Source organism: Salvelinus sp. IW2-2015, linkage group LG18 (assembly GCF_002910315.2).
Source record: "Salvelinus sp. IW2-2015 linkage group LG18, ASM291031v2, whole genome shotgun sequence".
In the NCBI taxonomy this organism is placed as follows: domain Eukaryota; kingdom Metazoa; phylum Chordata; class Actinopteri; order Salmoniformes; family Salmonidae; genus Salvelinus; species Salvelinus sp. IW2-2015.
The window spans coordinates 56,292,150-56,316,304 of NC_036858.1; the positions used below are offsets into that span (position 1 = coordinate 56,292,150).

Below are 24,155 nucleotides of genomic sequence, written 5' to 3' on the forward strand. Positions count from 1 at the left end.
CTGAGACACATCATCATCATCACAACTACATAGACCCAATACACCTGAGACACATCATCATCATCACAACTACATAGACCCAATACACCTGAGATATAACACATCCTCATCACCATCATCACAACTACATAGACCCAATACACCTGAGACACATTATCATCATCATCATCACAACTACATAGACCCAATACACCTGAGATATAACACATCCTCATCACCATCATCCTAATCACAACTACCACAAATCAACTCCCCAATACACCACCTGATCTCAACACCAAACAAAATATCTAAACACTAAAAACATACCTACAGTATGATAAAAAGACAAAGTTATTTATAACCTAGTTACTGCGACATAGATTATTAGCTATAGCAATGTATTTGCAACATATCACACCTTTTCCCCAATGTCAGAGCTTCTGGACACCCCCCTGTCCCCCTCATTGAGTTGGATAGAGGGCAGACCACAAACAGCCATTGTGGCAAGTGCATTCTCTATCCAACGCTATGTTCCACCCATCTTCACCCCTACTCTGATACCCCAACACTCACCTGAGCTGCCCTGACACCATGATGGCCACGCGGTCACACACAGCCTCAGCCTCCTCCATGTAGTGAGTTGTCAGAATGGCCCCACGCTGGCGGTTCTTAAACGCTGCCCGGATAGCCCTCCTGGAGACCGGACGAACCAGAGGAACAGAAGGACCACAGCCTTAGCACTTTACTGGCTACTTAACAGAGTAGAACAATGAAAATCTAAAACTAAAAAACAAACTGAAAACCTTTGAAACTGAAGATGACATATACTTTTGGTTATGTAGTGTATGGACACCTGCTCGTCAACCATCTCATTCCAAAATCATGGGCATTAATATGAAGTTGGTTCCCCTTTTGCTGCTATAACAGCCTCCACTCTTCTGGGAAGGCTTTCCACTAGATGTTAGAACATTGCTGCAGGGACTTGCTTCCATTCAGACACAAGAGCATTAGTGAGGTTGGACACTGATGTTGGGCTATTAGGCCTGTTGGGCTAGTCGGCATTCCAATTAATTCCAAAGGTGTTCGATGGGGTTGAAGTCAGGGCTCTGTGCAGGCCAGTCAAGTTCTTTCACACTGATCTTGACAAACATTTTCTATATGAACCTCGCTTTGTGCACGGGGGCATTGTCATGCTGAAACTGGAATGGGCCTTCCTCAAACTGTTGCCACAAAGTTGGAAGCACAGAATCATCTAGAATGTAATTGTATGCTGTAGCGTTAAGATTTCCCTTCACTGGAACAAAGGGGCCTAGCCCGAACCATGGAATACAGCTCCAGACCATTATTCCTCCTCCACCAAACTTTACAGTTGGCACTTTGCATTCGGGCAGGTAGCGTTCTCCTGGCATCTGCCAAACCCAGATTTGTCCTTCGGACTGCCAGAGAGTGAAGAATGATTCATCACTCCAGAGAAAGCTTTTCCACTGCTCCAGAGTCCAATGGCGGCGAGCTTTACATCACTCCAGCCGACGCTTGGCATTGCGCATGGTGATCTAAAGCTTGTGTGCGGCTGCTCGGCCATGAAATTTCATGAAGCTCCCGACGAACAGTTCTTGTGCTGACGTTGCTTCCAGAGGAAGTTTGGAACTTGTTAGTGAGTGTTGCAACCGAGGACAGACGATTTTTATGCGATACACGCTTCAGCACTCTGTGGTCCCATTCTGTGAGCTTGTGTGGCCTACCACTTTGCAGCTGAGCCGTTGTTGCTCCTAGACGTTTCCACTTCACAGTAACATCACTTACAGTTGACTGGAGCAGCTCTAGCAAGGTAGAAGTTTGACAAACTGACTTGTTGGAAAGGTGGCATCCTATGACGGTGCCACTTTGAAAGTGACTGAGCTCATCAGTAAGGCCATTCTACGGCCAATGTTTGTCTATGGAGATTGCATGGCTGTGTGCTCGATTTATACACCTGTCAGCAATGGGTGTGGCTGAAATAGCTGAATCCACTGAAGGTGTGTCCACATGCTTTTGTATATATAGTGTACATATACAAATGACACAATGAAACACGATACATTCTGGTTTCTATTGATTGCAGTGTGATTTTGCTGTAATTTCTCAGCCTTGTACCGCACAACTATTTCTTGTCAACAACATTGTTTTGGTCTGATTGTGCCTGTCCCAGGGAGAGGAGCATGGGTCTCACCACATGCGTTGTTTGGACTTGGGGTCCATCCCTGCAGAAGGCTCGTCCAGCAGAACTATCTGAGGGTTCCCCAACATGCTGAGAGCAAAGCACAACTGAAACACATAAACAGGAAACACAAAGGAAAACAGTCAACAACGTGTGGCACAGATACAAATGAAACAGGCAAATGAGAATTAGTGAGGGCAAAAGGATATGAATGTTTGGGCTAGGCTAAAACACTCAAAGAAAACGCAACAATAAAAATCAAATATATTTATAAAGCACTTTTTACATCAGCAGATGTCCCAAAGTGCTTACACAGAAAACCAAACCTAAAATTATAAACAGCAAGCAATGTAGACGTAGAAGCAAGGTTGGCTAGGAAAAACTCCCTAGTAAGTCAGGAAGAAACCTAGAGGAACCAGGCTCTGAGGGGTTGACAGTCTTCTTCTGGCTTTCCCAGGTGGAGATTATAAGATTGTCCATTAAGGCCAGATCGTTCTTCAAGATGTTCAAACTACCATAGATGACCAGCAGGGTCAAATAATAAATCACAGCGGTTGTAGTGGGTACAACCTGTAGCATTTTCTTTCCAGCACCTCAGGAGTAAACGTCAATTGGATTCTCATAGCTGAGCATTCAGAGATTGAGACAGCAGTCAACATACTGTGACACAGATATACAAATTAAACAAGTGAGCAAAGTAAGGTTGTAGGGTTGTTTGAACTGGCAGAGGGAGGATACACTCACTTCATTTCCTCTCTCTATTATCAAACATCACATTAAATGATGGATGGTACTGCTAGGCCCAAACGGAATCTCCGAAGCAACCCCATTTCAGCTTTCCAAATGTCTCCCTGGCAAGCAGTTTCAAAGTAAAAGTCTCCCTTTCCACAGTGTTATGTAAAGGTGTGGAGAGTAGACAGAGTGTAAAGTGGAACTCTCTCTTGCTCTCCCTCTTTCTGTCTCACCTTCCTCTTGATCCCAGCTGAGAGGTTTTTTGCCTGCTTGTGGAGGTGGCCCTTCAGCTCCAGAGCATTCACCACACTGATAGGAACACAGAGAGAGAGAGACAAACACAAAGTTCACACAAAGTCCATTCCACAGGAGACCACAGCAAAAAGGTACATAACAGAAAAATAAAGAGGGCCAAGTCTAAAAGGCAGGTTAGATAAGAGGCAAACGTTAGACACATTATTCATTTTTTAGGATTAAAATGAACTCCAGATAAACAATCCAATCAATGCTTAGTTGTCAACAGTACATCTCTGACTACATCAGGCACCAGCTGTTACTACCACAAGACAGTTGACATAAGGGTATTTACATCTATTATGGGGTCCAAACACATTAATGCACTTACATTACATATATAAAAAGATAAAACAGTACATCATATAACATTATTACACTACTACATATCTACAATACAAAATGTATAAAACCACCGTACAACAATATTACAACGTACGTGTGTGTAGTGTGTGTGTGCTAGCGCTTGTGTGCGTATGCTTGTGTCTGCACCTTTGTGTGTCTCTTCACAGTCCCCGCTGTTCCATAAGGTGTATTTTTACCAGTTTTTTTTATTTTTATTTTTAAATCTGGACTTGGGGATTGTGAAGAGACCTCTGGTGACATGTCTTGTGGGGTATGTATGGGTGTCTGAGCTGTGTGCTAGTAGTTTAAACAGACAACTCAGTGCATTCAGCTTGTCAACACCTCTTACAAAAACAAGTAGTGATGAAGTAAGTCAATCTCTCTTCCACTTTGAGCCATGAGAGATTTACATGCATATCATTGTTAGCTCTCTGTTTACTTTAAAGGGCCAGCCGTGCTGCCCTGTTCTGAGCCAATTGTAATTACCCTAAGTCCCTCTTTGTGGCACAATGGTTAACATCTCTTTTCTGAGTGTACTGCATATAACCAGCTTCTCAGGCGCCATCTCAGTGTGCTTTATTCTATAGCTAGAGGACTCCTGATAGTATAATTTTTTGGTCTTTATCTATTGATGTCTAGTACTGTCTGTTTGCTAGCTAGTGCCATCTACTTTAAGTGCTCCCTGTCTTCACAGTGACCTACTTGGTGTCTGCTGACTGTTCATAATTTGCAGATAGTTCATGACACATCAATCAGGATGAAGGTACAGGGCAATTTGTGACTTCTTTTGGTAATCAGTGGCTATATTGGAGTGCTTTCACTTCTCCTAGGCAATCAGCAATTAGTACAGGGAGGCGTGCTCTCCACCTCTGATAAGCAATTAGCAATTAGTGTTAGTTCTTCAGTCTCCCCTGGTTTCTCAGTGGTAGCGGCGGTCGTGTCAGTTCGGTCTCATAACTAAGACCAACGCCGAAACAAAGACGGTTCTGCGGAGTTGTTGGAGGAAGGCGCCACACTCTCACTTGAGTATATTTTACCTAGTTATTTACTTTGATTTTGCAGCTTTGTCAACCCTGTGCGTTTTCTATACCTGTTTGCACCTCTCCCTGTAGTATTGACAGACGTTCCCCACAACTTGGTTGCAACCCTCCTAATTTAGTGTACCCTGCACGCACAATCCATGTGGAATTCCTGGTCTCTGGCAGCATTTGGAACTGCCACACTGCGGTCAAGAATGCCTAGTTCATCTCAGCCTATGCTGCCATTCAATGCCTTGACTTTTTGTCCCTGATGAAGACATATCACCCCAGAGAACACTGCTACTCCAGCTACTCTACATCTGACTGTTTCTCTCATAGTCCGAGAGCACCTGGTCTTTGGTGGTGGTGACACAGGTCTACAAATTTCTCCTAAGTGGAGATTTTCTATTCTCACCTGTCCATCTCCTCTCCCTTCTGCTAAATAATTCTCCCGACTCTGCCTCTTCGACTCTACTTCCCTCCCTTTCCGCATCCTATGACCTGCACAGTCCCCTTTCCTCCCGGCCAGCTCGGCCCTCCCCTCCTGCTCCGTGGCTGAGTGACTCATTGTGAGTTTACAGAACAGGGCTGCGAGCAGCTGAGTGAAAAATAGAGGAACACTAAACTTCCGGAGAACCTATCATCCTTTCACTCCCTCCTCTCTACCTTCTCTTCCTCTGTATCTGCTGCTAAAGCCACTTTCAACCACTACATTTCATGCTTCTGCCTCTAACCCTAGGAAGTTCTTCCACCTTCTCCCTCCTCCCTCTCTGTGGACGAGTTTGTCAACAACTTTGGGGAAAAATAGGTTGACGACATCCGCTACTCCTTCACTCAGCCTATTGAGTCCACTGGTCTCACTCAACTACCCTACGCCTTGACCTCTTTCTCCCCTTTTCCAGATGACGTCTGGCCACTGGACAACCTGCCCGCTCGACCCCAGACCATCTCGGAGACCTTCTCTCATTAACTCATCCCTGACCACTGGCTGCGTCCCCTCTAAATTCAAAATGGCCAGAGTTGCTCCCCTCAAGAAACCAACACTCGACTCATCTGACGTCAAACTATAGACCTGTAGCCTTTCCAAAACACTTGAGTGTGCTGTCTATGATCAACTTTATCGTTATGGCTCTCAACGATCTTGACCCTAAATAGTCAGGCTTCAAGATGGGTCACCCAACCGAGACTGCTCTTCTGTGTCAGAGGCTCTCTGCACTGCCAAAGCTGACTCTCTCCTCTGTTCTCATCCTGCTAGATCTATCCACTGCCTTTGACACCATGAACCATCAGATCCTTCTCTCCACCCTCTCAGGGCTGGGCATCTCGGGCTCTGCACACTTTTGGATTGAATCTTACCTGGCAGGCCGCTCCTACCAGATGACATGGAGAGGATCTGCGTCGGACACAGATTTACTGGTGTCCCCCAGCGCTCGGTTCTAGGGCCTCTATACACCAAGTCACTCGACTCCGTCATATCCTCACATGGTATCTCCCATCATTGCTCTGCAGATGACACGCAACTACCTTTCTCCTTCCCTTCTGACACCCAGGTGCCCGGCCCACCACCTCAAGCTCAATAAGACATAACTGCTCTTCCCCTGGGGGAAGGCCTGCCCGCTCAAAGACCTCTCCATCATGGTTGACAACTCCAGTGTCGCCCTCCCAGTGCAAAGAACCTTGGCGTGACACTGGACAACACTGTTTATCTCTGCAAACATCAAAGCAGTGACCCGCTCTTGCAGGTTCATGCTCTACAACATCCGTAGAGTATGACCCTATAATACACAGGAAGTGGTGAAGGTCATAATCCAGGCACTTGTCATCTCCCATCTGGACTACTGCAACTTGCTGTTGGCTGGGTTCCCCTCTTGTGCCATCAAAACTCCGAAACTTATCCAGAACGCGGCCGTCTGCCTGGTTTTCAAGTTCTCCCATGTCACCCCGCTCCTCCTCATGCTCCACTGGCTTCCAGTTGAAGCTCCCATCCACTACAAGACCATGGTGCTTACCTATGGAACAGCAACTGCCCCCACCCACCACACTTTCGTTGCCTGTGATATGTGGTTGTCCTTCCTAGTTAACATGAATGCAGTCACACTGGAAAAGAGCATCTGCTAAATGACAAGTATTAACTGTATTATGATAGTGGATAGTTACCGTGTGATGATGCCAGGGACGTCCTGTCCCTGGAGGCCCTTGATGGCAGCGTAGATCTCCAGGTGTTCCTCCAGGGTGATGCGGGGCCACAAAGGGCTGACCTGGGGACAGTAGCCTATATGCTCCAGGGGGTTGTCTACTGGACGGAACTCTGTACTGTAGTCCCCCATCAGGACCTGAGGCAAGAAAAACAGACTGTCATATTTAATCATAGGATCAGATTGGACCTTAAATGCAGCTGTTTGGTCTCAATTATTGCCCAGAAATGGTTTAACTTCTTATGGCTGCAGGCCCAGTATTGAGTAGCTTGGATGAAAGGTGCACAGAGGTGCCCAGAGTAAACAGCCTGCTCCTCAGTCATAGTTGCTAATACATGCATTATTATTAGGATAGAAAACACTCTGAAGTTTCTAAAACTGTTTGAATTATGTCTGTGAGTATAACAGAACTCATATGGCAGGCAAAAACCTGGTAAAAAATCCAACCAGGAAGTGAGAAATCTGAGGTTGGTCGATTTAACTCCTCGCCTATTGAAAACACAGTAGGATATGGATCTGTTTGCACTTCCTACGGCTTCCACTAGATGTCAACAGTCTGTAGAACCTTGAATGAAGCTTCTACTGTGATGTGGGGCTGAATGAATCAGTGGCGCCAATGTAAACTTAAAGGTTTTTGGATATAAATATGAACTTAATCGAACAAAACATATATGTATTGTGTAACATGAAGTCCTATGAGTGTCATCTGATGAAGATCATCAAAGGTTAGTGATTCATTTTCTCTATCTGCTTTTTGTGACTCCTGTCACAAATAGCTGTGTTTTTCTGTGATTTTGCGGTGACCTAACAATCGTTTGTGGCGCTTTCACTGTAAAGCCTATTTGAAATCGGACACTTTGGTGGGATTAACAACAAGATTACCTTTAAAATGGTATAAGATACATGTATGGTATAAGATACATGTATGTTGCACTTTCACTGGCTGTTGTCATATTATCCCGTTAATGGGATTGCAGCCATAAGAAGATAACCTCTTGACACTACAGGGGGTGCTGTTTCAACTTGGACATTTATCGTTCCCAAATTAAACTGCCTCGTACTCAATTCTTGCTCGTACAATATGCATATTATTATTACTATTGGATAGAAAACAATCTAGTTTCTAAAACCGTTTGAATTATGTCTGTGGGTGAACCAGAACTCTTTCTGCAGCGAAATCCATGACAGGAACTGCGAAGGTCTGAAAATGAGGCTCTGTTCTCAGATCAGTTTAAAGCTCCTGTATGTATCCTATGGGTCGACATGAACTGCACCCGCCTTCCCTGGATGTCAGTAACCAATGAGAAGTGGAATGGAGTGTCTACGTAGTTCTCAGAGCTTATAAAAGGCCAAGGAACGAAGTGCGCTCTCTTTTCGTCGTTCGTCATTGCGCAAAGCAAGACCTCAAGATGGCATTTTGAAACGCTCAGTTATCGGCCTTAGCTATATCCGTCTGTAATTTAATTCGATATAGGTTTAGAAACATCATAACGAAGTTATTTTTAAACCGAGTTATATCAGTTTATGCGAGTATATTGCTATTTTCGGAATTTCCTTAGTATTGCGTTTTGGGGATTTGGGAATGTTGTGGCCACATAGCTAATGTTAGCTGCTAGTTCCGAAGTTGAGACGACGTTTTACAACCAAGCAACGATTCTTTGGACAAAGGACACCTTGCCCAAGATTCTGATGGAAGCTCGTCCAAAAGTAAGAACTATTTATGATGTTATTCCGTATTTATGTGGAAAAAATGTAAACGCATTTGTCCGCCGTTATTGCGCACTAGTCTGGCTGTAACCACACTGTATGTCTAGTAACGTTAATTTTAAATCTAATTCAGCGGTTGCATTAATAACTAATGCATCTTTCATTTGCTGTCCAAACCTGTATTTTTTAGTCAAGTTTACGATATTTATTGATTAGATTAGGTGCCTTTCCAAAGATGCGGCCGGCCAGAATGCAAGAACTTTTGCTACTGATCACATTGTATAGCCACGATTTGTGCTGCTAAATATGCAAATTTTCGAACAAAACCTATATGCATTGTGTAATATGATGTTACAGGACTGTCATCTGTGGAAGTATATCAAAGTTAGTCCAAAAATTATATATCTTTTGCTGGATTGTTACGATCGCTAACCTGTTGCTGCTGGTAAATTGCTTGTGTTTCTGGCTATTGTGCTAAGCTAATATAATGCTATATTGTGTTTTCGCTGTAAAACACTTAAAAAATCTGACATATTGGCTGGATTCACAAGATGTTGGCTTTCATTTGCTGTACGCTGTATTATTCAGAAATGTTTTAAGATGAGTAATTAGGTATTTGACGTTGGTCTCTGTAATTATTCTGGAGCTTCGGCACTATTTCAGATTGCGCTGCAATGTAGAACGTGATTTATACCTGAAATATGCACATTTTTCTAAAAAAACATAGCTATACAATAAATATGTTATCAGACTGTCATCTTATGAAGTTGTTTCTTGGTTAGTGGTATTTATATCTTTATTTGGTCGAATTAGTGATGGCTACTGATGGAGTAAAAAACTGGTGGAGTAAAAAAGTGGATGATTTTCTAACGTGGTTAGCTAATAGATTTACATATTGTGTCTTCCCTGTAAAACATTTTAAAAATCAGAAATGATGGCTGGATTCACAAGATGTGTATCTTTCATCTGGTGTCTTGGACTTGTGATTTAATGATATTTAGATGCTATTTACTTGTGACGCTATGCTAGGCTATGCTAGTCAGCTTTTTTACTGTGGGGGGTGCTCCCGGATCCGGGTTTGGGAGGAATTAGAGGTTAAAAGCCATTTTAAATGTATATGACTTATAAGTCCAGGAAACTGGCCCTAAAAATTCCATATTGGGTCCAGTCAAAAGACAGAGGGTGAATGGTATGTACCTGTCCAGCGGTTGGGACTGTGTCTCCAGACAACATATGCATGATGGTGCTTTTCCCTGCTCCGTTGGGCCCCAGCAGTCCAAGCACCTCACCTGAACACACATACAGTTGATATACTGGTTCTGTTATGAGACCATTGACATTGTTCAAAAACCCAAGCTTCACAGTGCAGACCTCAGAGATTTCTCTGCCATTAATATCCTTGGACGGGCCGCTTAAGTACAGTGTAAAATATATATATAATTTTTTTATACATTTTGCGATGGAAAAATGTTTTCAGTGTAAACTTAAACGACTAAAAACAGATAGTATGTAGAAAAGATAATGGACCTAAATATTTTTTTTATAATATAATCTTTGAACTAACCACCAAAATAAAATATAGACAGTCGGGGAGAATAGAAAAATCCCAAAACGATTAATTTAGCAGTATATATTTTGTTATGTTTGGGCAAAAGAACACAGCATTAGCCATGGCAAAATGCATAGAATTGCAGGAAATCTGCTTTAAAACAAAAATAATAATAGCAGCTGCATGGAAAGTATAGAATTGGGGGAAATTGGCTTGTCTATAATTTCTTGACACCGGCAAGATTGGGGCCACTATTTTTTTCTTTTTTTACTGCGGAGGCAGAACAACCCTGCCACATCCCTTACCACGCCCACCACCTAAGCCTAATTTAAATCCAGTTGAGGCTGCTGAGGGGAGGACGGCTTATAATAATGGCTGGAATGAAGTACATGGAAACCATTTGTCCGATACCATTCTATTTATTCCGGTCCATCCATTACTACGAGCCGTCCTCCCTTCAGCAGCCTCCATTGCTCTGGACATAAGTCATACACTCAATCATTGCATTCATAACTTCATGTGATAAATGTTAAGCAATGGAATTGTTTAGTGTTTGACTGATCAAATTTACAGTTGGAGAGTAGTAAGCTCAGCTGACCTTTGCGTACACAGAAGGAGATGTTCTTGGTGGCTACCGTCCTCCTCTTCTTGAGAGAGATTCCTTCCCTTGGACATTTATACTGCTTCCTCAAGTTACTCACCACCACTACTGGTTTCTGAAGGGGGGAGGGGAGGGGGGGGCACACAAGAAAGATTATTAGATGACAGTTAATAGATTATCTGAGGAAGCCGTCAAAACATGGCAAATCCCCTTTCAAAGATGGGACTAGTCTTCCACAGAGATCAAGGTGTGAATAAAAAAGCACTTAACACACACACCTCGTAATGGCCACACACACACACCTCCTCACAGCACTGGCAGGTGAGGGCCTCCTTCACCCGAGCCTTTTCCATCTGAACATCTTCATCCTCATTGATCCCCTCCTCTGGGTTACGCTCCACTTTAGCCTTAGTCTTGGAAGAGATCCTTCAGGAGAAAGACAATGGTAATATTCAGTTTCATAGTCTCACGTTGCCATACTTTCAAGTCTCATTCAAATCAAGGAACCTTGGAATCGAAGCTAGGTGGAGTATTATGATGACTTAAAGATCCAATGCAGCCATTGTTATCTCAATATCAAATAATCAAGCACCATACTGTGATTGTTTTAAATTGAAAAGGTCAGAAAGAAACAAAAACAATGTAAAAAAAACTTTTTTTTCATAATGTTTTTGACATTTTGGACTACGTTTTTATTTGTCATTTTTTGGTTGGGGGGGTTACAGGTACAATATTCATGTACATTTACACACTTTTAGTTTATACTACACGTACCATAAGCTGCCCCTCTACAGAAAAATGTAATTATCATATTAACCACACAGCATTTTGTAATAAAATTGGTAGGTAAAGAAAATAAACAAAAAAGTGGTGGGCCTACAGAAGTCAAGATTTTAGGGAGTGTGCAATTGGCATGCTGACTGCAGGAATGTCCACCAGAGCTGTTGGCAGAGAATTTAGTTTTAATTTCTTGAGCATAAGCCACCTCCAACATCATTTTAGAGAATTTGGCAGTACGTCCAACACTGCAGACCACGTGTAAGCACGCCAGCCCAAGACCTCCACATCCGGCTTCTTCACCTGCGGGATCGTCTGAGACCAGCCACCCGGACAGCTGATGAAACTGTGGGTTTGCACAACCAAATAATTTCTGCACAACCTGTCGGGAAGCTCATTTGCGTCAAGAGTATGTTAGCGGAGCAGAGCTGGAGTTGAGCGTGCCCAATTTGACTGGAGCGTGGAGAAATATTCCTAAAGGCTAGAGCGTCGGCTTTCTCGCCCGCTCCAAACTTCGCTTCAATAGCGCTCACTTCACGAGCTCAGGGCATGCCCGCCCCAGCATGCATTTGTAGTCTACTTATGCCCTTGCGTGAGCTACTGTCATGGAGTTCGCTAAATACAGTGCCTTCAGAAAGTATTCAGACCCCTTGACTTTTTCCACTTTGTTACGTTACAGCCCTATTCTAAAACGGATGAAATAAAAACAATTCCTCAGTAATCTACACACAATACTCAATAATGACAAAGCGAAAACAGGTTTTAAGAATTTGTTTTTAGAAACCTTTACATAAGTATTCAGACCCTTTGCTATGAGACTCGAAATTGAGCTCAGGTGCAACCTGTTCCGTTGATCATCCTTGATGTTTCTACAATTTGATTGGAGTCCACCTGTGGTAAATTCAATTGATTGGACATGATTTGGAAAGGCACACACCTGTCTATATAAGGTCCCACAGTTGACAGTGCATGTCAGAGCAAAAACAAAGCCATGAGGTTGAAGGAATTGTCCGTAGAGCTCCGAGACAGGATTGTGTCGAGGCACAGATCTGGGGAAGTGTACCAAAACATTTCTGCAGCATTGAAGGTCCCCAAGAACAAAGTGGCCTCCATCATTCTTAAATAGAAGCGCCTTGGTCAGGGAGGTGACCAGGAACTCGATGGTCACTCTGACAGAGTTCCTCTGTGGAGATGGGAGAACCTTCCAGAAGGACAACCATCTCTGCAGCACTCCACCAATCAGGCCTTTATGATGGAGTGGCCAGATGGAAGCCACTCCTCAGTAAAAGGCACCCTCAGAGCATGAAAAAAATGATTCTCTGGTCTGATGAAACTAAGATTGAACTTTCTGGCCTGAATGCCAAGTCTCATGTCTGGAGGAAACCTGACACCAAATATATTTAGATTTGTTTAACACTTCTTTGGTTACTACATGATTCCATATGTGTTATGTCATCGTTTTGATGTCTTCACTATTATTCTACAATGTAGAAAATAGTACAAATAAAGAAAAACCATGGAATGAGTAGGTGTGTCTAAACTTTGGACTGGTACTGTATATGGAATTGTTTTAAGAAGGTCACAAGGATCATTTAGTTATTTGATTTGAAGTATAAAAAAATATATAGGGCCTTACTGCTATTAGCCAATACTAATGCATTGAATAACAGATTATCTACATGGACAGTCCCCCCAAAAATATAAAAAGGACGTTTGTTCTGAAGTATCTCTAGAGAGACACTTATATCTAGAGATATAAGAAAGATCAGGAAACCTTTATCATATTATTTATTTTTTTACATGTATTTAAAAGCTTATTTTTGTCATTAAACAATCTCCATATATACTTCCATTCATTTTTTTCAACTGGTACCACGGGACCTTCAGACGAGTCTTGTGAGGCCTGTGGGTGTTCTAAAGAACTGTTTGGGTCAAAGGTCCATTTGATACTCGTGGTGGCAGAGGAGCTTTCGACATTGTGTCAGAGACAATTACTCTATGCATTTGTCTCTCTCGCTGTAATTCAAATGATCTCTCCCTTTCTTTCTTTCTCTCTCCCTCTTTCTTTCTCTCCCTTCCCCCTAGTCTGGGTGTGAACTCCAACACAGTGTCAGTGTGGGTCAAAGGTCCATTTGATACTTGTGGTGGCAGAGGAGACAGTTACTCAATGTATTTGTGTCTCACTCCCTCCCTCTCTCAGTCTGGCATTGTTGCTGGTCTTCCTAGCTGCTGTGCTAGTATTGTCTCTGGCTACGGGGAACATCCAGATCCACGCTCCAGAACTCATCAAGCCAAAGGGTGGCTATTTGAAGAATCTCAAATATAAAATATGTTGATTTGTTTAACATAACACACTTTGGTTACTACATGATTCCATATGTATTATTTCATAGTTTTGATGTCTTCATTATTATTCAACAATGTAGAAAATAGTAATAATAAAGAACAACCCTTGAATGAGTAGGTGTGTCCAAACTTTTAACCGGTAGTGTACATTGTCTAGATAAAGTTTGATATTATCTGAGTATAATGAGATGGCATGACCGGTAGAATTGAGAGATATTATTGTAATTTCTTTTGATTGTTGAAGTCCCTGGGCCAGGGCCTCCATAGACAATAAAAATAGCTGAGGTGAGATGGGATCCACTAGCCTGCTACTTCTAGTTATTCTGACCAGAACAGAGCAGGTATTGGCATATAGTATTTTAATAATATTTTCCAAAACCGACCAAAGATATGACAATTTAGTCTATCAAAAGCTTTTTTCTGCGTCGAGAGATATAACTGCCCAATGAGCTTTGGTTTCTGATGAAGCATGTAAGATACTGTAAGTAATAGATGATGGCGGCTATCTGAGGATGTACCAATTTGGGTAAGTAGGTTTCGAGACGGGACGACAGGATTTAAAAAAATTGTTTAATATGTTTTTATCAAAGATAGGGGGTGATAGTGAGAGCACTGGGTGGTGTCCTTATCTTTTTTTAAATAAAAGCAAAATTAGCGCTGTATTTATATCCCTTCCAAGTAAACCTTTGTGACCGGTTGTGTTAATCATTTCCGCTAGTTTGTACAAATGGTTCTCTATTCTACTCTATGCGAGTCCTTTTCGACTGCACTGGGACTTTAACAATGACTTTAGTTGTGTGATATTTTTATCAACATACTCCCCCTATCCATTGACCACCACCTCTACCCTCTGAGTAGCCCTGCCCCTCTTCTTCTTCTCTCATCCCTTACCTGCAGAACTGGTCATTCTTCATGGTCCTCCCTCCGTAGCGGATCTCCAACCAGCGCAGCATGAACAGCAGCAGGATGCACTGCAGATAGGGCTGGGGAGAAACAATGTGTGTGATGTGCTGTATGTCTGTCTACAAAAATATTGATATGCTAGCATGCTGTATGAAACAGAAATAATTTCCTACCAGACACAAAGTAACCAACAACAACAAACCCAATCCATGTTACACATCAACATCTCCGTACTCTGACTCCTATTCCTATTATAATGTCCAGGGCATTTCCTGCTACTTACAGATAGGACAGCAATGAGCAGGTTCTTCCAGAGGAAGTCCTCTTCATAGAGGGAGGGCAGGAAGGTGGCCTTGGTGATAGAGTTAAGGCAGCCCATTAAAGGGTAGAGAGGGTTGAAGAAACATAGTGTATTGTGGAGGATCCTCGTCAGCCCGGGGTTGTCGTTCACAAATGACAGCTGGACGATGGAGGCAGACACCACACACACCTAGTATGCAACAGAACGACACACACACACACACACAAAATAACCAAAGACAAAGTAATATAGCTGCTCCCACATTGACACAAATCATTAATCTAATTATATATTTTTTTCACTATAGAGGAAACTTGATAATAAAAACAAATCACAGTTTTATTAATATTGTAAGAATGTTGTGTGAACATTGTAATGTTGTGTGAACGTTATATAAATGTTGTGTGACAGGGAGGGAGGGAAGGTTGTTGTTCTCACCATCATGGAGACCACAGAGAAGAAGTCTCTGTTACTCTGGACGCGTGTGAACATGAAAGACACCACGTAGGCGAACAGGATCATAGCTGGACCAAAACCTATCAGACACAGGATCTATAGAAAATAAGATGGAGAGAGTCAGTCTGAGGGAGTGTACAGTGGCATGAAAAAGTATGTGAACCCTTTGGAATTGCCTGGATTTCTGCATAAATTGGTCATAAAATTTGATCTGATCTTCATCTAAGTCACAACAATAGACAAACACAGTCTGCTTAAACTAATAACACACAGTTATACGTTTTCATGTCTTTATTGAACACACCGTGTAAACATTCACAGTGCAAGGTGGAAAAAGTATGTGAGCCCTTTGATTTAATAACTGGTTGACCCTCCTTTGGCAGTGTTAGCAATTTATGTTATTCTTCAATAACACAAACTCCAAAGCAAATCAGGGGGAGAAAAATAGGTTTATTTAAGAAGGACAAATCAGGATGTTATGCTGAGAGGTAGATGTTCAGTCTCCCCTCTCCTCAGCTTTTCTCCACCGAACAAAGGAACAGGATGCCATTTATAACCCCCCCACCCTAACCTGGGGTCGACTAATCAGAAGTCATTGCAGTACAACTTGGCCAATGGCCAAGTAACAAGTATCCTGCACCCGACTCAATGTACAGACTAATGAAAATGTGGCACACGTCGCTCTGAGTTCAGGAGTGACATTCCACAGATTCTAAACAGATGTTGAACTGAAACCCAACTCCTATTTACAATTTGCTATTGACCATTAGTATTCCAGTACTCTCGTCCTCTGCGTTGTGTATTTATCTTCAAAATATTCTTAAAGCAGCAATAACCTCAAACAAAAGTTTTCTGTTGTTGCGGATCAGACCTGCACAACAGTCAGGAGGAATTTTGGACCATTCCTCTTTACAAAACCGTTTCAGTTCAGCAATTTTCTTGGGATGTCTGGTGTGAACTGCTCTTGAGGTCATGCCACAGCATCTCAATCGGGTTGAGGTCAGGACTCTGACTTGGGCCACTCCAGAAGGCGTATTTTTCTGTTGTTGATTTACTTCTGTGTTTTGGGTCATTGTCCTGTTGCATCACCCAACTTCTGTTGAGCATCAATTGGCGGACAGATAGCCTAACATTCTCCTGCAAAATGTCTTGATAAACTTTGGAATTCATTTTTCCTGTTGATGATAGCAAGCTGTCCAGGCCTTGAGGCAGCAAAACAGCCAAAACCATGATGCTCCCTGCACCATACTTTAGGGTTGGGATGAGGTTTTTGTTGGTGTACCTTTTTTTCTCTCCACATAGTGTTGTGTGTTCCTTCCAACAGCATATTTTGCCAGTAGCGCTGTGGAACATCCAGGTGCTCTTTTGCGAACTTTAGACGAGCAGCAATGGTTTTTTTGGACAGCAGTGGCTTCTTCCGTGGTGTCCTCCCACAAACACCATTCTTGTTTAGTGTTTTACGCATCGTAGACTCGCCAACAGAGATGTTAGAATGTTCTAGAGATTTCTGTATCTTTAGCTGACACTCTATGATTCTTCTTAACCTCATTGACCATTCTGCACGGTGCTCTTGCAGTCATCTTTGCAGGATGGCCACTCCAAGGGAGAGTAGCAACAGTGCTGAACTTTATAGACAAGAAAAATACAACAATTTGTGTGTTATTAGTTCAAGCACACCGTGTTTGTCCATTGCTGTGACTTAGATGAAGATCAGATCAAATTTTATGACCAATTTATGCAGAACTCCAGGTAATTCCAAAAGGTTCACATACTTTTTCTTTCCACTGTATGTGTGTGTTGTTTCTGACTGACCACGGAAGTGTGCGTGTGTACTGTACTAGACACACGAGTCTAACTAACTGACCACTGCGGTGACGTTGCTAGAGGTAAGCAGGTTGGCAGTATGGAAGGAGAAGAGGATGCTGGTCATGGTGGTCAGTATGAGGTAGTAGAAGGGGATGTCCACTGCAGCCTGACCACACCAGTACGCAGACGGGACCAGGCCAGAGATACGCAGCGTTGAACGGCACTTTATCTAGGATTGAGAAGAGAAAGGAAAGAGTTATCAGTCAATATGGAAAGCACACTAAATTAATGCTTTTGAATGTAGATCACAAAAGGAGTGCTTTTTGTTGTATTGTAGGCTTTCAGTTTCACCGCTATTGTTGTTCTATCAATCACCAATAAGGTCATTTCTGAATCGGGAGAAAACTGAAAGCTCCAGACAGTCCTGCATCAGAGCAGTCCCAGACAGTATTCATGGAATGTCTACTATTCTGTGAATCGACTTCTTAGTGCTAACCCTCTCCGTCTCGGGTGAATCGACCGTTTAGTGCTTACCCTCTCCGACTCGGGTGAATCGACCGCTTTAGTGCTTACCCTCTCCGTCTCGGGTGAATCGACTGCTTAGTGCTTTACCCTCTCCGTCTCGGGTGAATCGACCGCTTAGTGCTTACCCTCTCCGCCTCGGGTGAATCGACCGCTTAGTGCTTACCCTCTCCGTCTCGGGTGAATCGACCGCTTAGTGCTTTACCCTCTCCGTCTCGGGTGAATCGACCGCTTAGTGCTTACCCTCTCCGTCTCGGGTGAATCGACTGCTTAGTGCTTACCCTCTCCGTCTCGGGTGAATCGACTGCTTAGTGCTTACCCTCTCCGTCTCGTTGGAATCGACTGCTTAGTGCTTACCCTCTCCGTCTCGGGTGAATCGACTGCTTAGTGCTTACCCTCTCCGTCTCGTGAATCGACTGCTTTAGTGCTTACCCTCTCCGTCTCGGGTGAATCGACTGCTTAGTGCTTGCTTAGTGCTTACCCTCTCCGTCTCGGGTGAATCGACTGCTTAGTGCTTACCCTCTCCGTCTCGGGTGAATCGACTGCTTATGCTGCTTAGTGCTTACCCTCTCCGTCTCGGGTGAATCGACCTGCTTAGTGCTTACCCTCTCCGTCTCGGGTGAATCGACCGCTTAGTGCTTACCCTCTCCGTCTCGGGTGAATCGACTGCTTAGTGCTTAGTGCTTACCCTCTCCGTCTCGGGTGAATCGACTGCTTAGTGCTTACCCTCTCCGTCTCGGGTGAATCGACCGCTTAGTGCTTACCCTCTCCGTCTCGGGTGAATCGACTGCTTAGTGCTCTTAGTGCTTACCCTCTCCGTCTCGGGTGAATCGACTGCTTAGTGCTTACCCTCTCCGTCTCGCGGGTGAATCGACTGCTTAGTTGCTTACCCTCTCCGTCTCGGTGAATCGACTGCTTAGTGCTTACCCTCTCCGTCTCGGGTGAATCGACTGCTTAGTGCTTACCCTCTCCGTCTCGGGTGAATCGACTGCTTAGTGCTTACCCTCTCCGTCTCAGGTGAATCGACCACTTAGTGCTTACCTCTCTGTCTCGGGTGTGGTCCATGGCGAAGTAGGCAGGCATGCCTGCAGCTAGCATCCCCAGTATGATAGCCTCAATGTAGACCAGAGCATATGACGTGGCGTCGGGAATTTGCTAAGGAGAAGAACATAGGGAACGTAAAATTATTGTAGCATGACGATCACTCTTTCAGGCACCTTTTGTTAATTCGATAGATACATGGATAAATATACTTTATTGCTTGTGTATGTCTGTAACAAGTTTGAGATAGAATATAACTTCATTTTTCTAGACTATTGCTGTACGTGCTATTCTAACTAAACCATCACGGTGTTATTCCAATCATTAGTCTTATTGGACTTGACTTACATAGTCGAAGGGCTTGGTCCAGGTTTGGATGTGTTGTGTGCCGTTGAGACCTCGTAGGATGGCGTTACTGAGGACGTTGACTGTCATGGGCAAAGAGTGGACGGTAGTACTGTTGAACGCTACACTGTATCTGAAACCCTGCAAACCAGAGAAAGAAAAAAAGTGTCTGTTGTCAATGGTTGTCTGTGTGTGTGTGCGTAGGTGCGCACGTGTGTGTGGGCGTGCTTGCGCAAAGCTATGCTTAACTGAAACCCTATAACCAGACAGAAGAAGAGTCAATCAAGGACTGGGCATTTAAAGTGGCATTAGTGGCCTCCCTATGTCTTCTGATCTTATGCCCCAATTATTGGCAAAAGAGCTGATTTGATTTTGATTGGTCAAAATAGACCCAAGGGGGGGAAATCAGAATTGGGCTGCCTGTGTAGACACATCCTATGTGGCTCTGCGCCTGAGACAGACAGCCAGGGTAAACGTGAACCACTCTACTGAAGCACCCTACTACCAATTAGGGCACTTGCTGCATAACTAGCCTCAGCCTAGGAGCACTCCATATAGCACTCAAAATCATGCATAAAATCAGAGGTAAACCGCCCACACACACACACACTCAGAGAGAAAGAAAGAATGTCACCCTTCTCCTGTATAAGAGGGGTTATTATTTTTCACCTTGTTGGATCCGGTGACGTTGATGGCTGCGCTGTGAGGAGCACAGGACATGTAGTCTGTGTTCTTCATCATCTCCACCTTGATGTCCTGAGATTCCAGGTTACGGATGAAGTCGGAGATATCCGAGCCTGCACAGAGAAACAGACCACAGTTTTTTTGTGTGTGTTTCTAACCAGAGTGTTTCTACTCTCGTATTCAGCCATTCATATTCTGTGAACAGATGCTGCTAGGAACTCCACTGCTTGGGAAAAGCTAGATAGAGAACATAAAGTATTTCAGAGCTGTAGTGATGGGAGGAGAACACAGTATTCAAGAGTATTCAGTTCACAGTATAGAAGAGAGTATGGACTAACCTGATGAGTTCTGGACCAGTAGGCTGGTGGTGTATTTCCTGACTGATTGGCTGACGTACCTGATGAGTTCTGGACCAGTAGACTGGTGGTGTATTTCCTGACTGATTGGCTGACGTACCTGATGAGTTCTGGACCAGTAGACTGGTGGTGTATTTCCTGACTGATTGGCTGAACGAACCTGATGAGTTCTGGACCAGTAGACTGGTGGTGGTATTTCCTGACTGATTTGCTGATTGTACCTGCATGAGTTCTGGACCAGTAGACTGGTGGTGTATTTCCTGACTGATTGGCTGACGAACCTGATGAGTTCTGGACCAGTAGACTGGTGGTGTATTTCCGGGGGGCCTGGTTCGGTCTCAGCAGGTAGATGGGGACAAACTGCCGTTCTGGAGCGTGGATCTGGATGTTCCCCGTAGCCAGAGACAATACTAGCACAGCAGCTAGGAAGACCAGGAACAATGCCAGACTGAGAGGGGGAGGGAGTGAGACACAAATACATTGAGTAACTGTCTCCTCTGCCACCACAAGTATCAAATGGACCTTTGACCCACACTGACACTGTGTTGGGGTTCACACTCACACCCAGCCCAGAACAGTTCCCTGTCCTTCTCAACCCAGACTAGCCTGTGTAGCCAAAGGCCTTCCTCTCTCTCTACATGTTGAGCATGTGGGGAGGGAACTGCTTACCTCCCTATTATCTTGCCTATAGCCTTAGTACAACAACACAGTGTATAAGGTCAATAACTTAATATTAGGTTAGGTAATAGAGAGGTAAGCAGTTCCCTCCCCAGACTCACGTGTAGACAAAGGCCTTCCTCTCTCTCTGCATGTTGAGCATGTGTAGCCAGGCCACGGTGCTGAACTGCTGTCTCCACAGAGCATGGCCCTGGACCGCCTCTGGCTTGCTGTCAGAGAAGGTCAGTAGTCTTTGGTCAGTGTCGTCCAGAGAGGATGCATCACCCTCATCCTCAACCTGCTCCTGGTTGAACACACTGTAGTCTAGAGACGGGAGGGGTGGGAGAGAGGAATATGTTATTAGGCTACTCAACAGGGTCGTACTTTTAGGGCTCACCGTAGAAAATGTTTTTGAACAGAAAACAAAAAATTATATTTCTAATTGGACAAGTTTAGGTTGTCATCTCCCCGTTTGTCAGTTTTCTTCAGTTCGGTGCCTAATGAATACGACCTAGGTAACATAGTTGTCAGTAGATTGCATCTTATGATTAACATAAAACTACACGTGACATGTGAAATAAATGTGAAATAAATGTGACAACATGGGATTCAAAATGTAAACGTGAGAACATGAAATTACACATGACAACATTTGAGCACTTGTGAAAGCTGAGATGTCCAATATCATTTAGAATACTACTTTAAAAGGAATAGTTGATGTTAATGGACAGTATGCTGCTGTATGCTGATTAATTGGGACTCAACCTCACTTGGGATTTGAACTCTAAACATCTTGGTTGCTAGCTACCTGATGTTGCTGCTGCACCACCAGATCTATGGACATAATGGAGATTGGCTATATATTTATTGCCAAGAATACGTATGCAATGTCTAAAGTTGCAGTAAAAATAAAGTAAAAACTTACAACTTCTTATTTCTATAAACATGACAGTATACTGCTATATTCTGATCTCAATTACTGTAAAATATAATTTTGTACTGTGAACAATGCGTTCTACAGACTTATTGCCAATAATTGGCCATTTCGGCATTTTGCTAAAAGCGGCACAGAATCAAGTAACGTAAATGTAAAACTAGCAGTGCTCAATGACACTTGAGAGAATATACAACAATTATTTACGGATTTGAACTTGCAACCCCTTTGTTGGGAGTGCAATAATGTTTCTGCAGTGCCACCAGGTTCATACTTATTGCTCGGAACATACAGTATATTAACACACTCAAAAAACAAGGGTATGGTTAGTGTAGTGTTGTTCCCCAGGGAACAAAAAGGTCAAAGATACACTTCACAGCTATACATACTGTATAAACTCACATGGAACAGTTCGGTGTACCTCATAGGTATGTGAGATTTTTCTACCCAATATTTTGAACATAAGGTATGATCATCACTGCACTTTAAAATATAGGTGGGGGCAATGTACTGGTTGGGTCTCATTCGCATATTTGGGGGCGTGGTTAAATACACTAAATGACCAATAGTATGGGGACACCTGCTTGTCGAACATCTCATTCCAAAATCATGGTCATTAATATGGAGTTGGTGCCCCCTTTGGTGCTATAACAATCTCCACTCTTCTAGGAAGGCGTTCCACTAGATGTTGGAACATTGCTGCGGGGACTTGCTTACATTCAATCACAAAAGCATTAGTGAAGTGGGACACAATGTTGGGCGATTAGGCCTGGCTCGCAGTCGTTGTGTTCCAATTCATCCCAAAAGTGTGCAGGCCAGTCAAGTTCTTCCACACCGATCTCAACAAACCATTTCTGTATGGACCTTGCTTTGTGCACAGGGGCATTGTCATGCTGAAATGGGAAAGGGCATTCCCCAAACTGTTGCCACAAAGTTGGAAGCACAGAATCGTCTTGAATTCATTGTGTGCTGTAGCATTAAGATTTCCCTTCACTGGAAGTAAGGGGCCTAGCCTGAACCATGGAAAACAGCCCCAGACCATTATTCCTCCTCCACTAAACTTTACAGTTGGCACTATGCAGTCGGGTAGGTAGCATCCGCCAAACCCAGATTCGTCCTGTGATGGAACATGTTATGTTGGTGCTTTTTTAAGCAAAATCATGAAAATCTGCAGTACACCAGAGAACTAACTGGACCGGGAGAGCTCCTGACAGATGTTCACTATGGTGCATCAAGTCTGTTGGAACCTCTCCAGCGCCCTGACAATAAACAATGATTCATTTAAGATTGACTTCCAGTGTCCCTGTGTAAGAATTTCCATAACAATTTGGCGTCACAAACTGTGGAGCTTTCCAGTGGGGGTCTGCGAGGAAAACTGGTGGCACATTTTATGAAGCGTGAGGGAAATTCCTGTCTGACCAAAAGACGACAAGACCCGCCCAGACCAGACCCTTGCTGTGAGCTGCCCGGCAGGAGACGCATCATCCGTGAACAATTGAGGGACGGCAACTGATTTTCAGTAAGTCAATTTAAATGAATCTGTATAAAATGTTTAAATAAATGGGAAAAAATGTCATAACTGGGTGACACGCATAAAAAGGTACCCATATTCTTAGAGAAAAGGCTATTCGCTCGTTTTATGAGAAGACTAGAACGAGGGCATAACGGTACCATGGAAAGCCCCGCTGACAGCTGCCTGTAGGCATTTATAAGAAATGTCTATGTGGTCTGCAGCCAGTACAAATAACACAAGGTGTTTTTGAATACGAGGTGTTATTAAATACGTACAGTAGATACATATGGTGTATCGACAAGTAACGATAATATAATCGTTGAAGATGCACATGGGTAATATGGGAGATTAGAGAATGTGTTTGGGAATAGTACTTAGTGAATGTGGATGTGAAAGTTGTGTGATTGTGAGATGACATATTAAACTGATTGAAATTTGGATAATGAATAATTTGAAATTAGTACTAATAAGATTGACATTTGGATTGAAATGTTGACATTAAACTAATTGAAATTTAGCCATAACGATTGAAATATGGATAATAAGCTGATTGAAATTTGGATAATAAGAGATTGAAATTTAGCTCTAAATTATTGTGTGAATGAGAGCTGTCAGGGGACTAGCTCACATGTGAAAGAGGTGAATGAATGCCCCAACCAGTTCTGTGAGCTAAGTTTGTCGATCTGTAACATTATCTAGGGTTCTGTCCACCACTACTGTTAGATCTACAGGTAGTGGATAACATGTCTCAGAAATCTCATACGTAACATGTCTCAGAGGATAACACGTCTCGTTAGTAACGAGGATAACATGTCTCTGAGGGTAACATGACTTTAGATCACATGAGGATATCTACTCTGATTTCAGAGCACTCGTCAGTATGACAGAGCGCA

General features: G+C 43.3%; 1 protein-coding gene across 2 annotated transcripts in view; it reads right to left on the minus strand.

The window, feature by feature from the left end:
- The window catches only part of abca5 (ATP-binding cassette, sub-family A (ABC1), member 5), a 104,075-nt gene that overhangs the window by 7,789 nt on the left and 72,131 nt on the right, over positions 1-24,155 (minus strand). Inside the window, exons 18-33 of one of the 2 annotated variants that reach the window (XM_024008176.2) lie at positions 20,938-21,139; positions 20,440-20,606; positions 19,788-19,915; positions 19,122-19,259; positions 18,774-18,887; positions 17,269-17,439; positions 15,387-15,500; positions 14,931-15,137; positions 14,636-14,727; positions 10,924-11,047; positions 10,619-10,736; positions 9,669-9,760; positions 6,727-6,902; positions 3,145-3,220; positions 2,192-2,286; positions 556-675 (exon numbers count right to left, since the gene is read on the minus strand). In XM_024008176.2, coding sequence (XP_023863944.1) covers positions 556-675; positions 2,192-2,286; positions 3,145-3,220; positions 6,727-6,902; positions 9,669-9,760; positions 10,619-10,736; positions 10,924-11,047; positions 14,636-14,727; positions 14,931-15,137; positions 15,387-15,500; positions 17,269-17,439; positions 18,774-18,887; positions 19,122-19,259; positions 19,788-19,915; positions 20,440-20,606; positions 20,938-21,139 — 2,134 coding nt within the window. Of the gene's footprint in view, positions 1-555; positions 676-2,191; positions 2,287-3,144; positions 3,221-6,726; positions 6,903-9,668; positions 9,761-10,618; positions 10,737-10,899; positions 11,048-14,635; positions 14,728-14,930; positions 15,138-15,386; positions 15,501-17,268; positions 17,440-18,773; positions 18,888-19,121; positions 19,260-19,787; positions 19,916-20,439; positions 20,607-20,937; positions 21,140-24,155 lie in introns of both variants that reach the window. The other variant, XM_024008175.2, reaches the window with a different exon arrangement.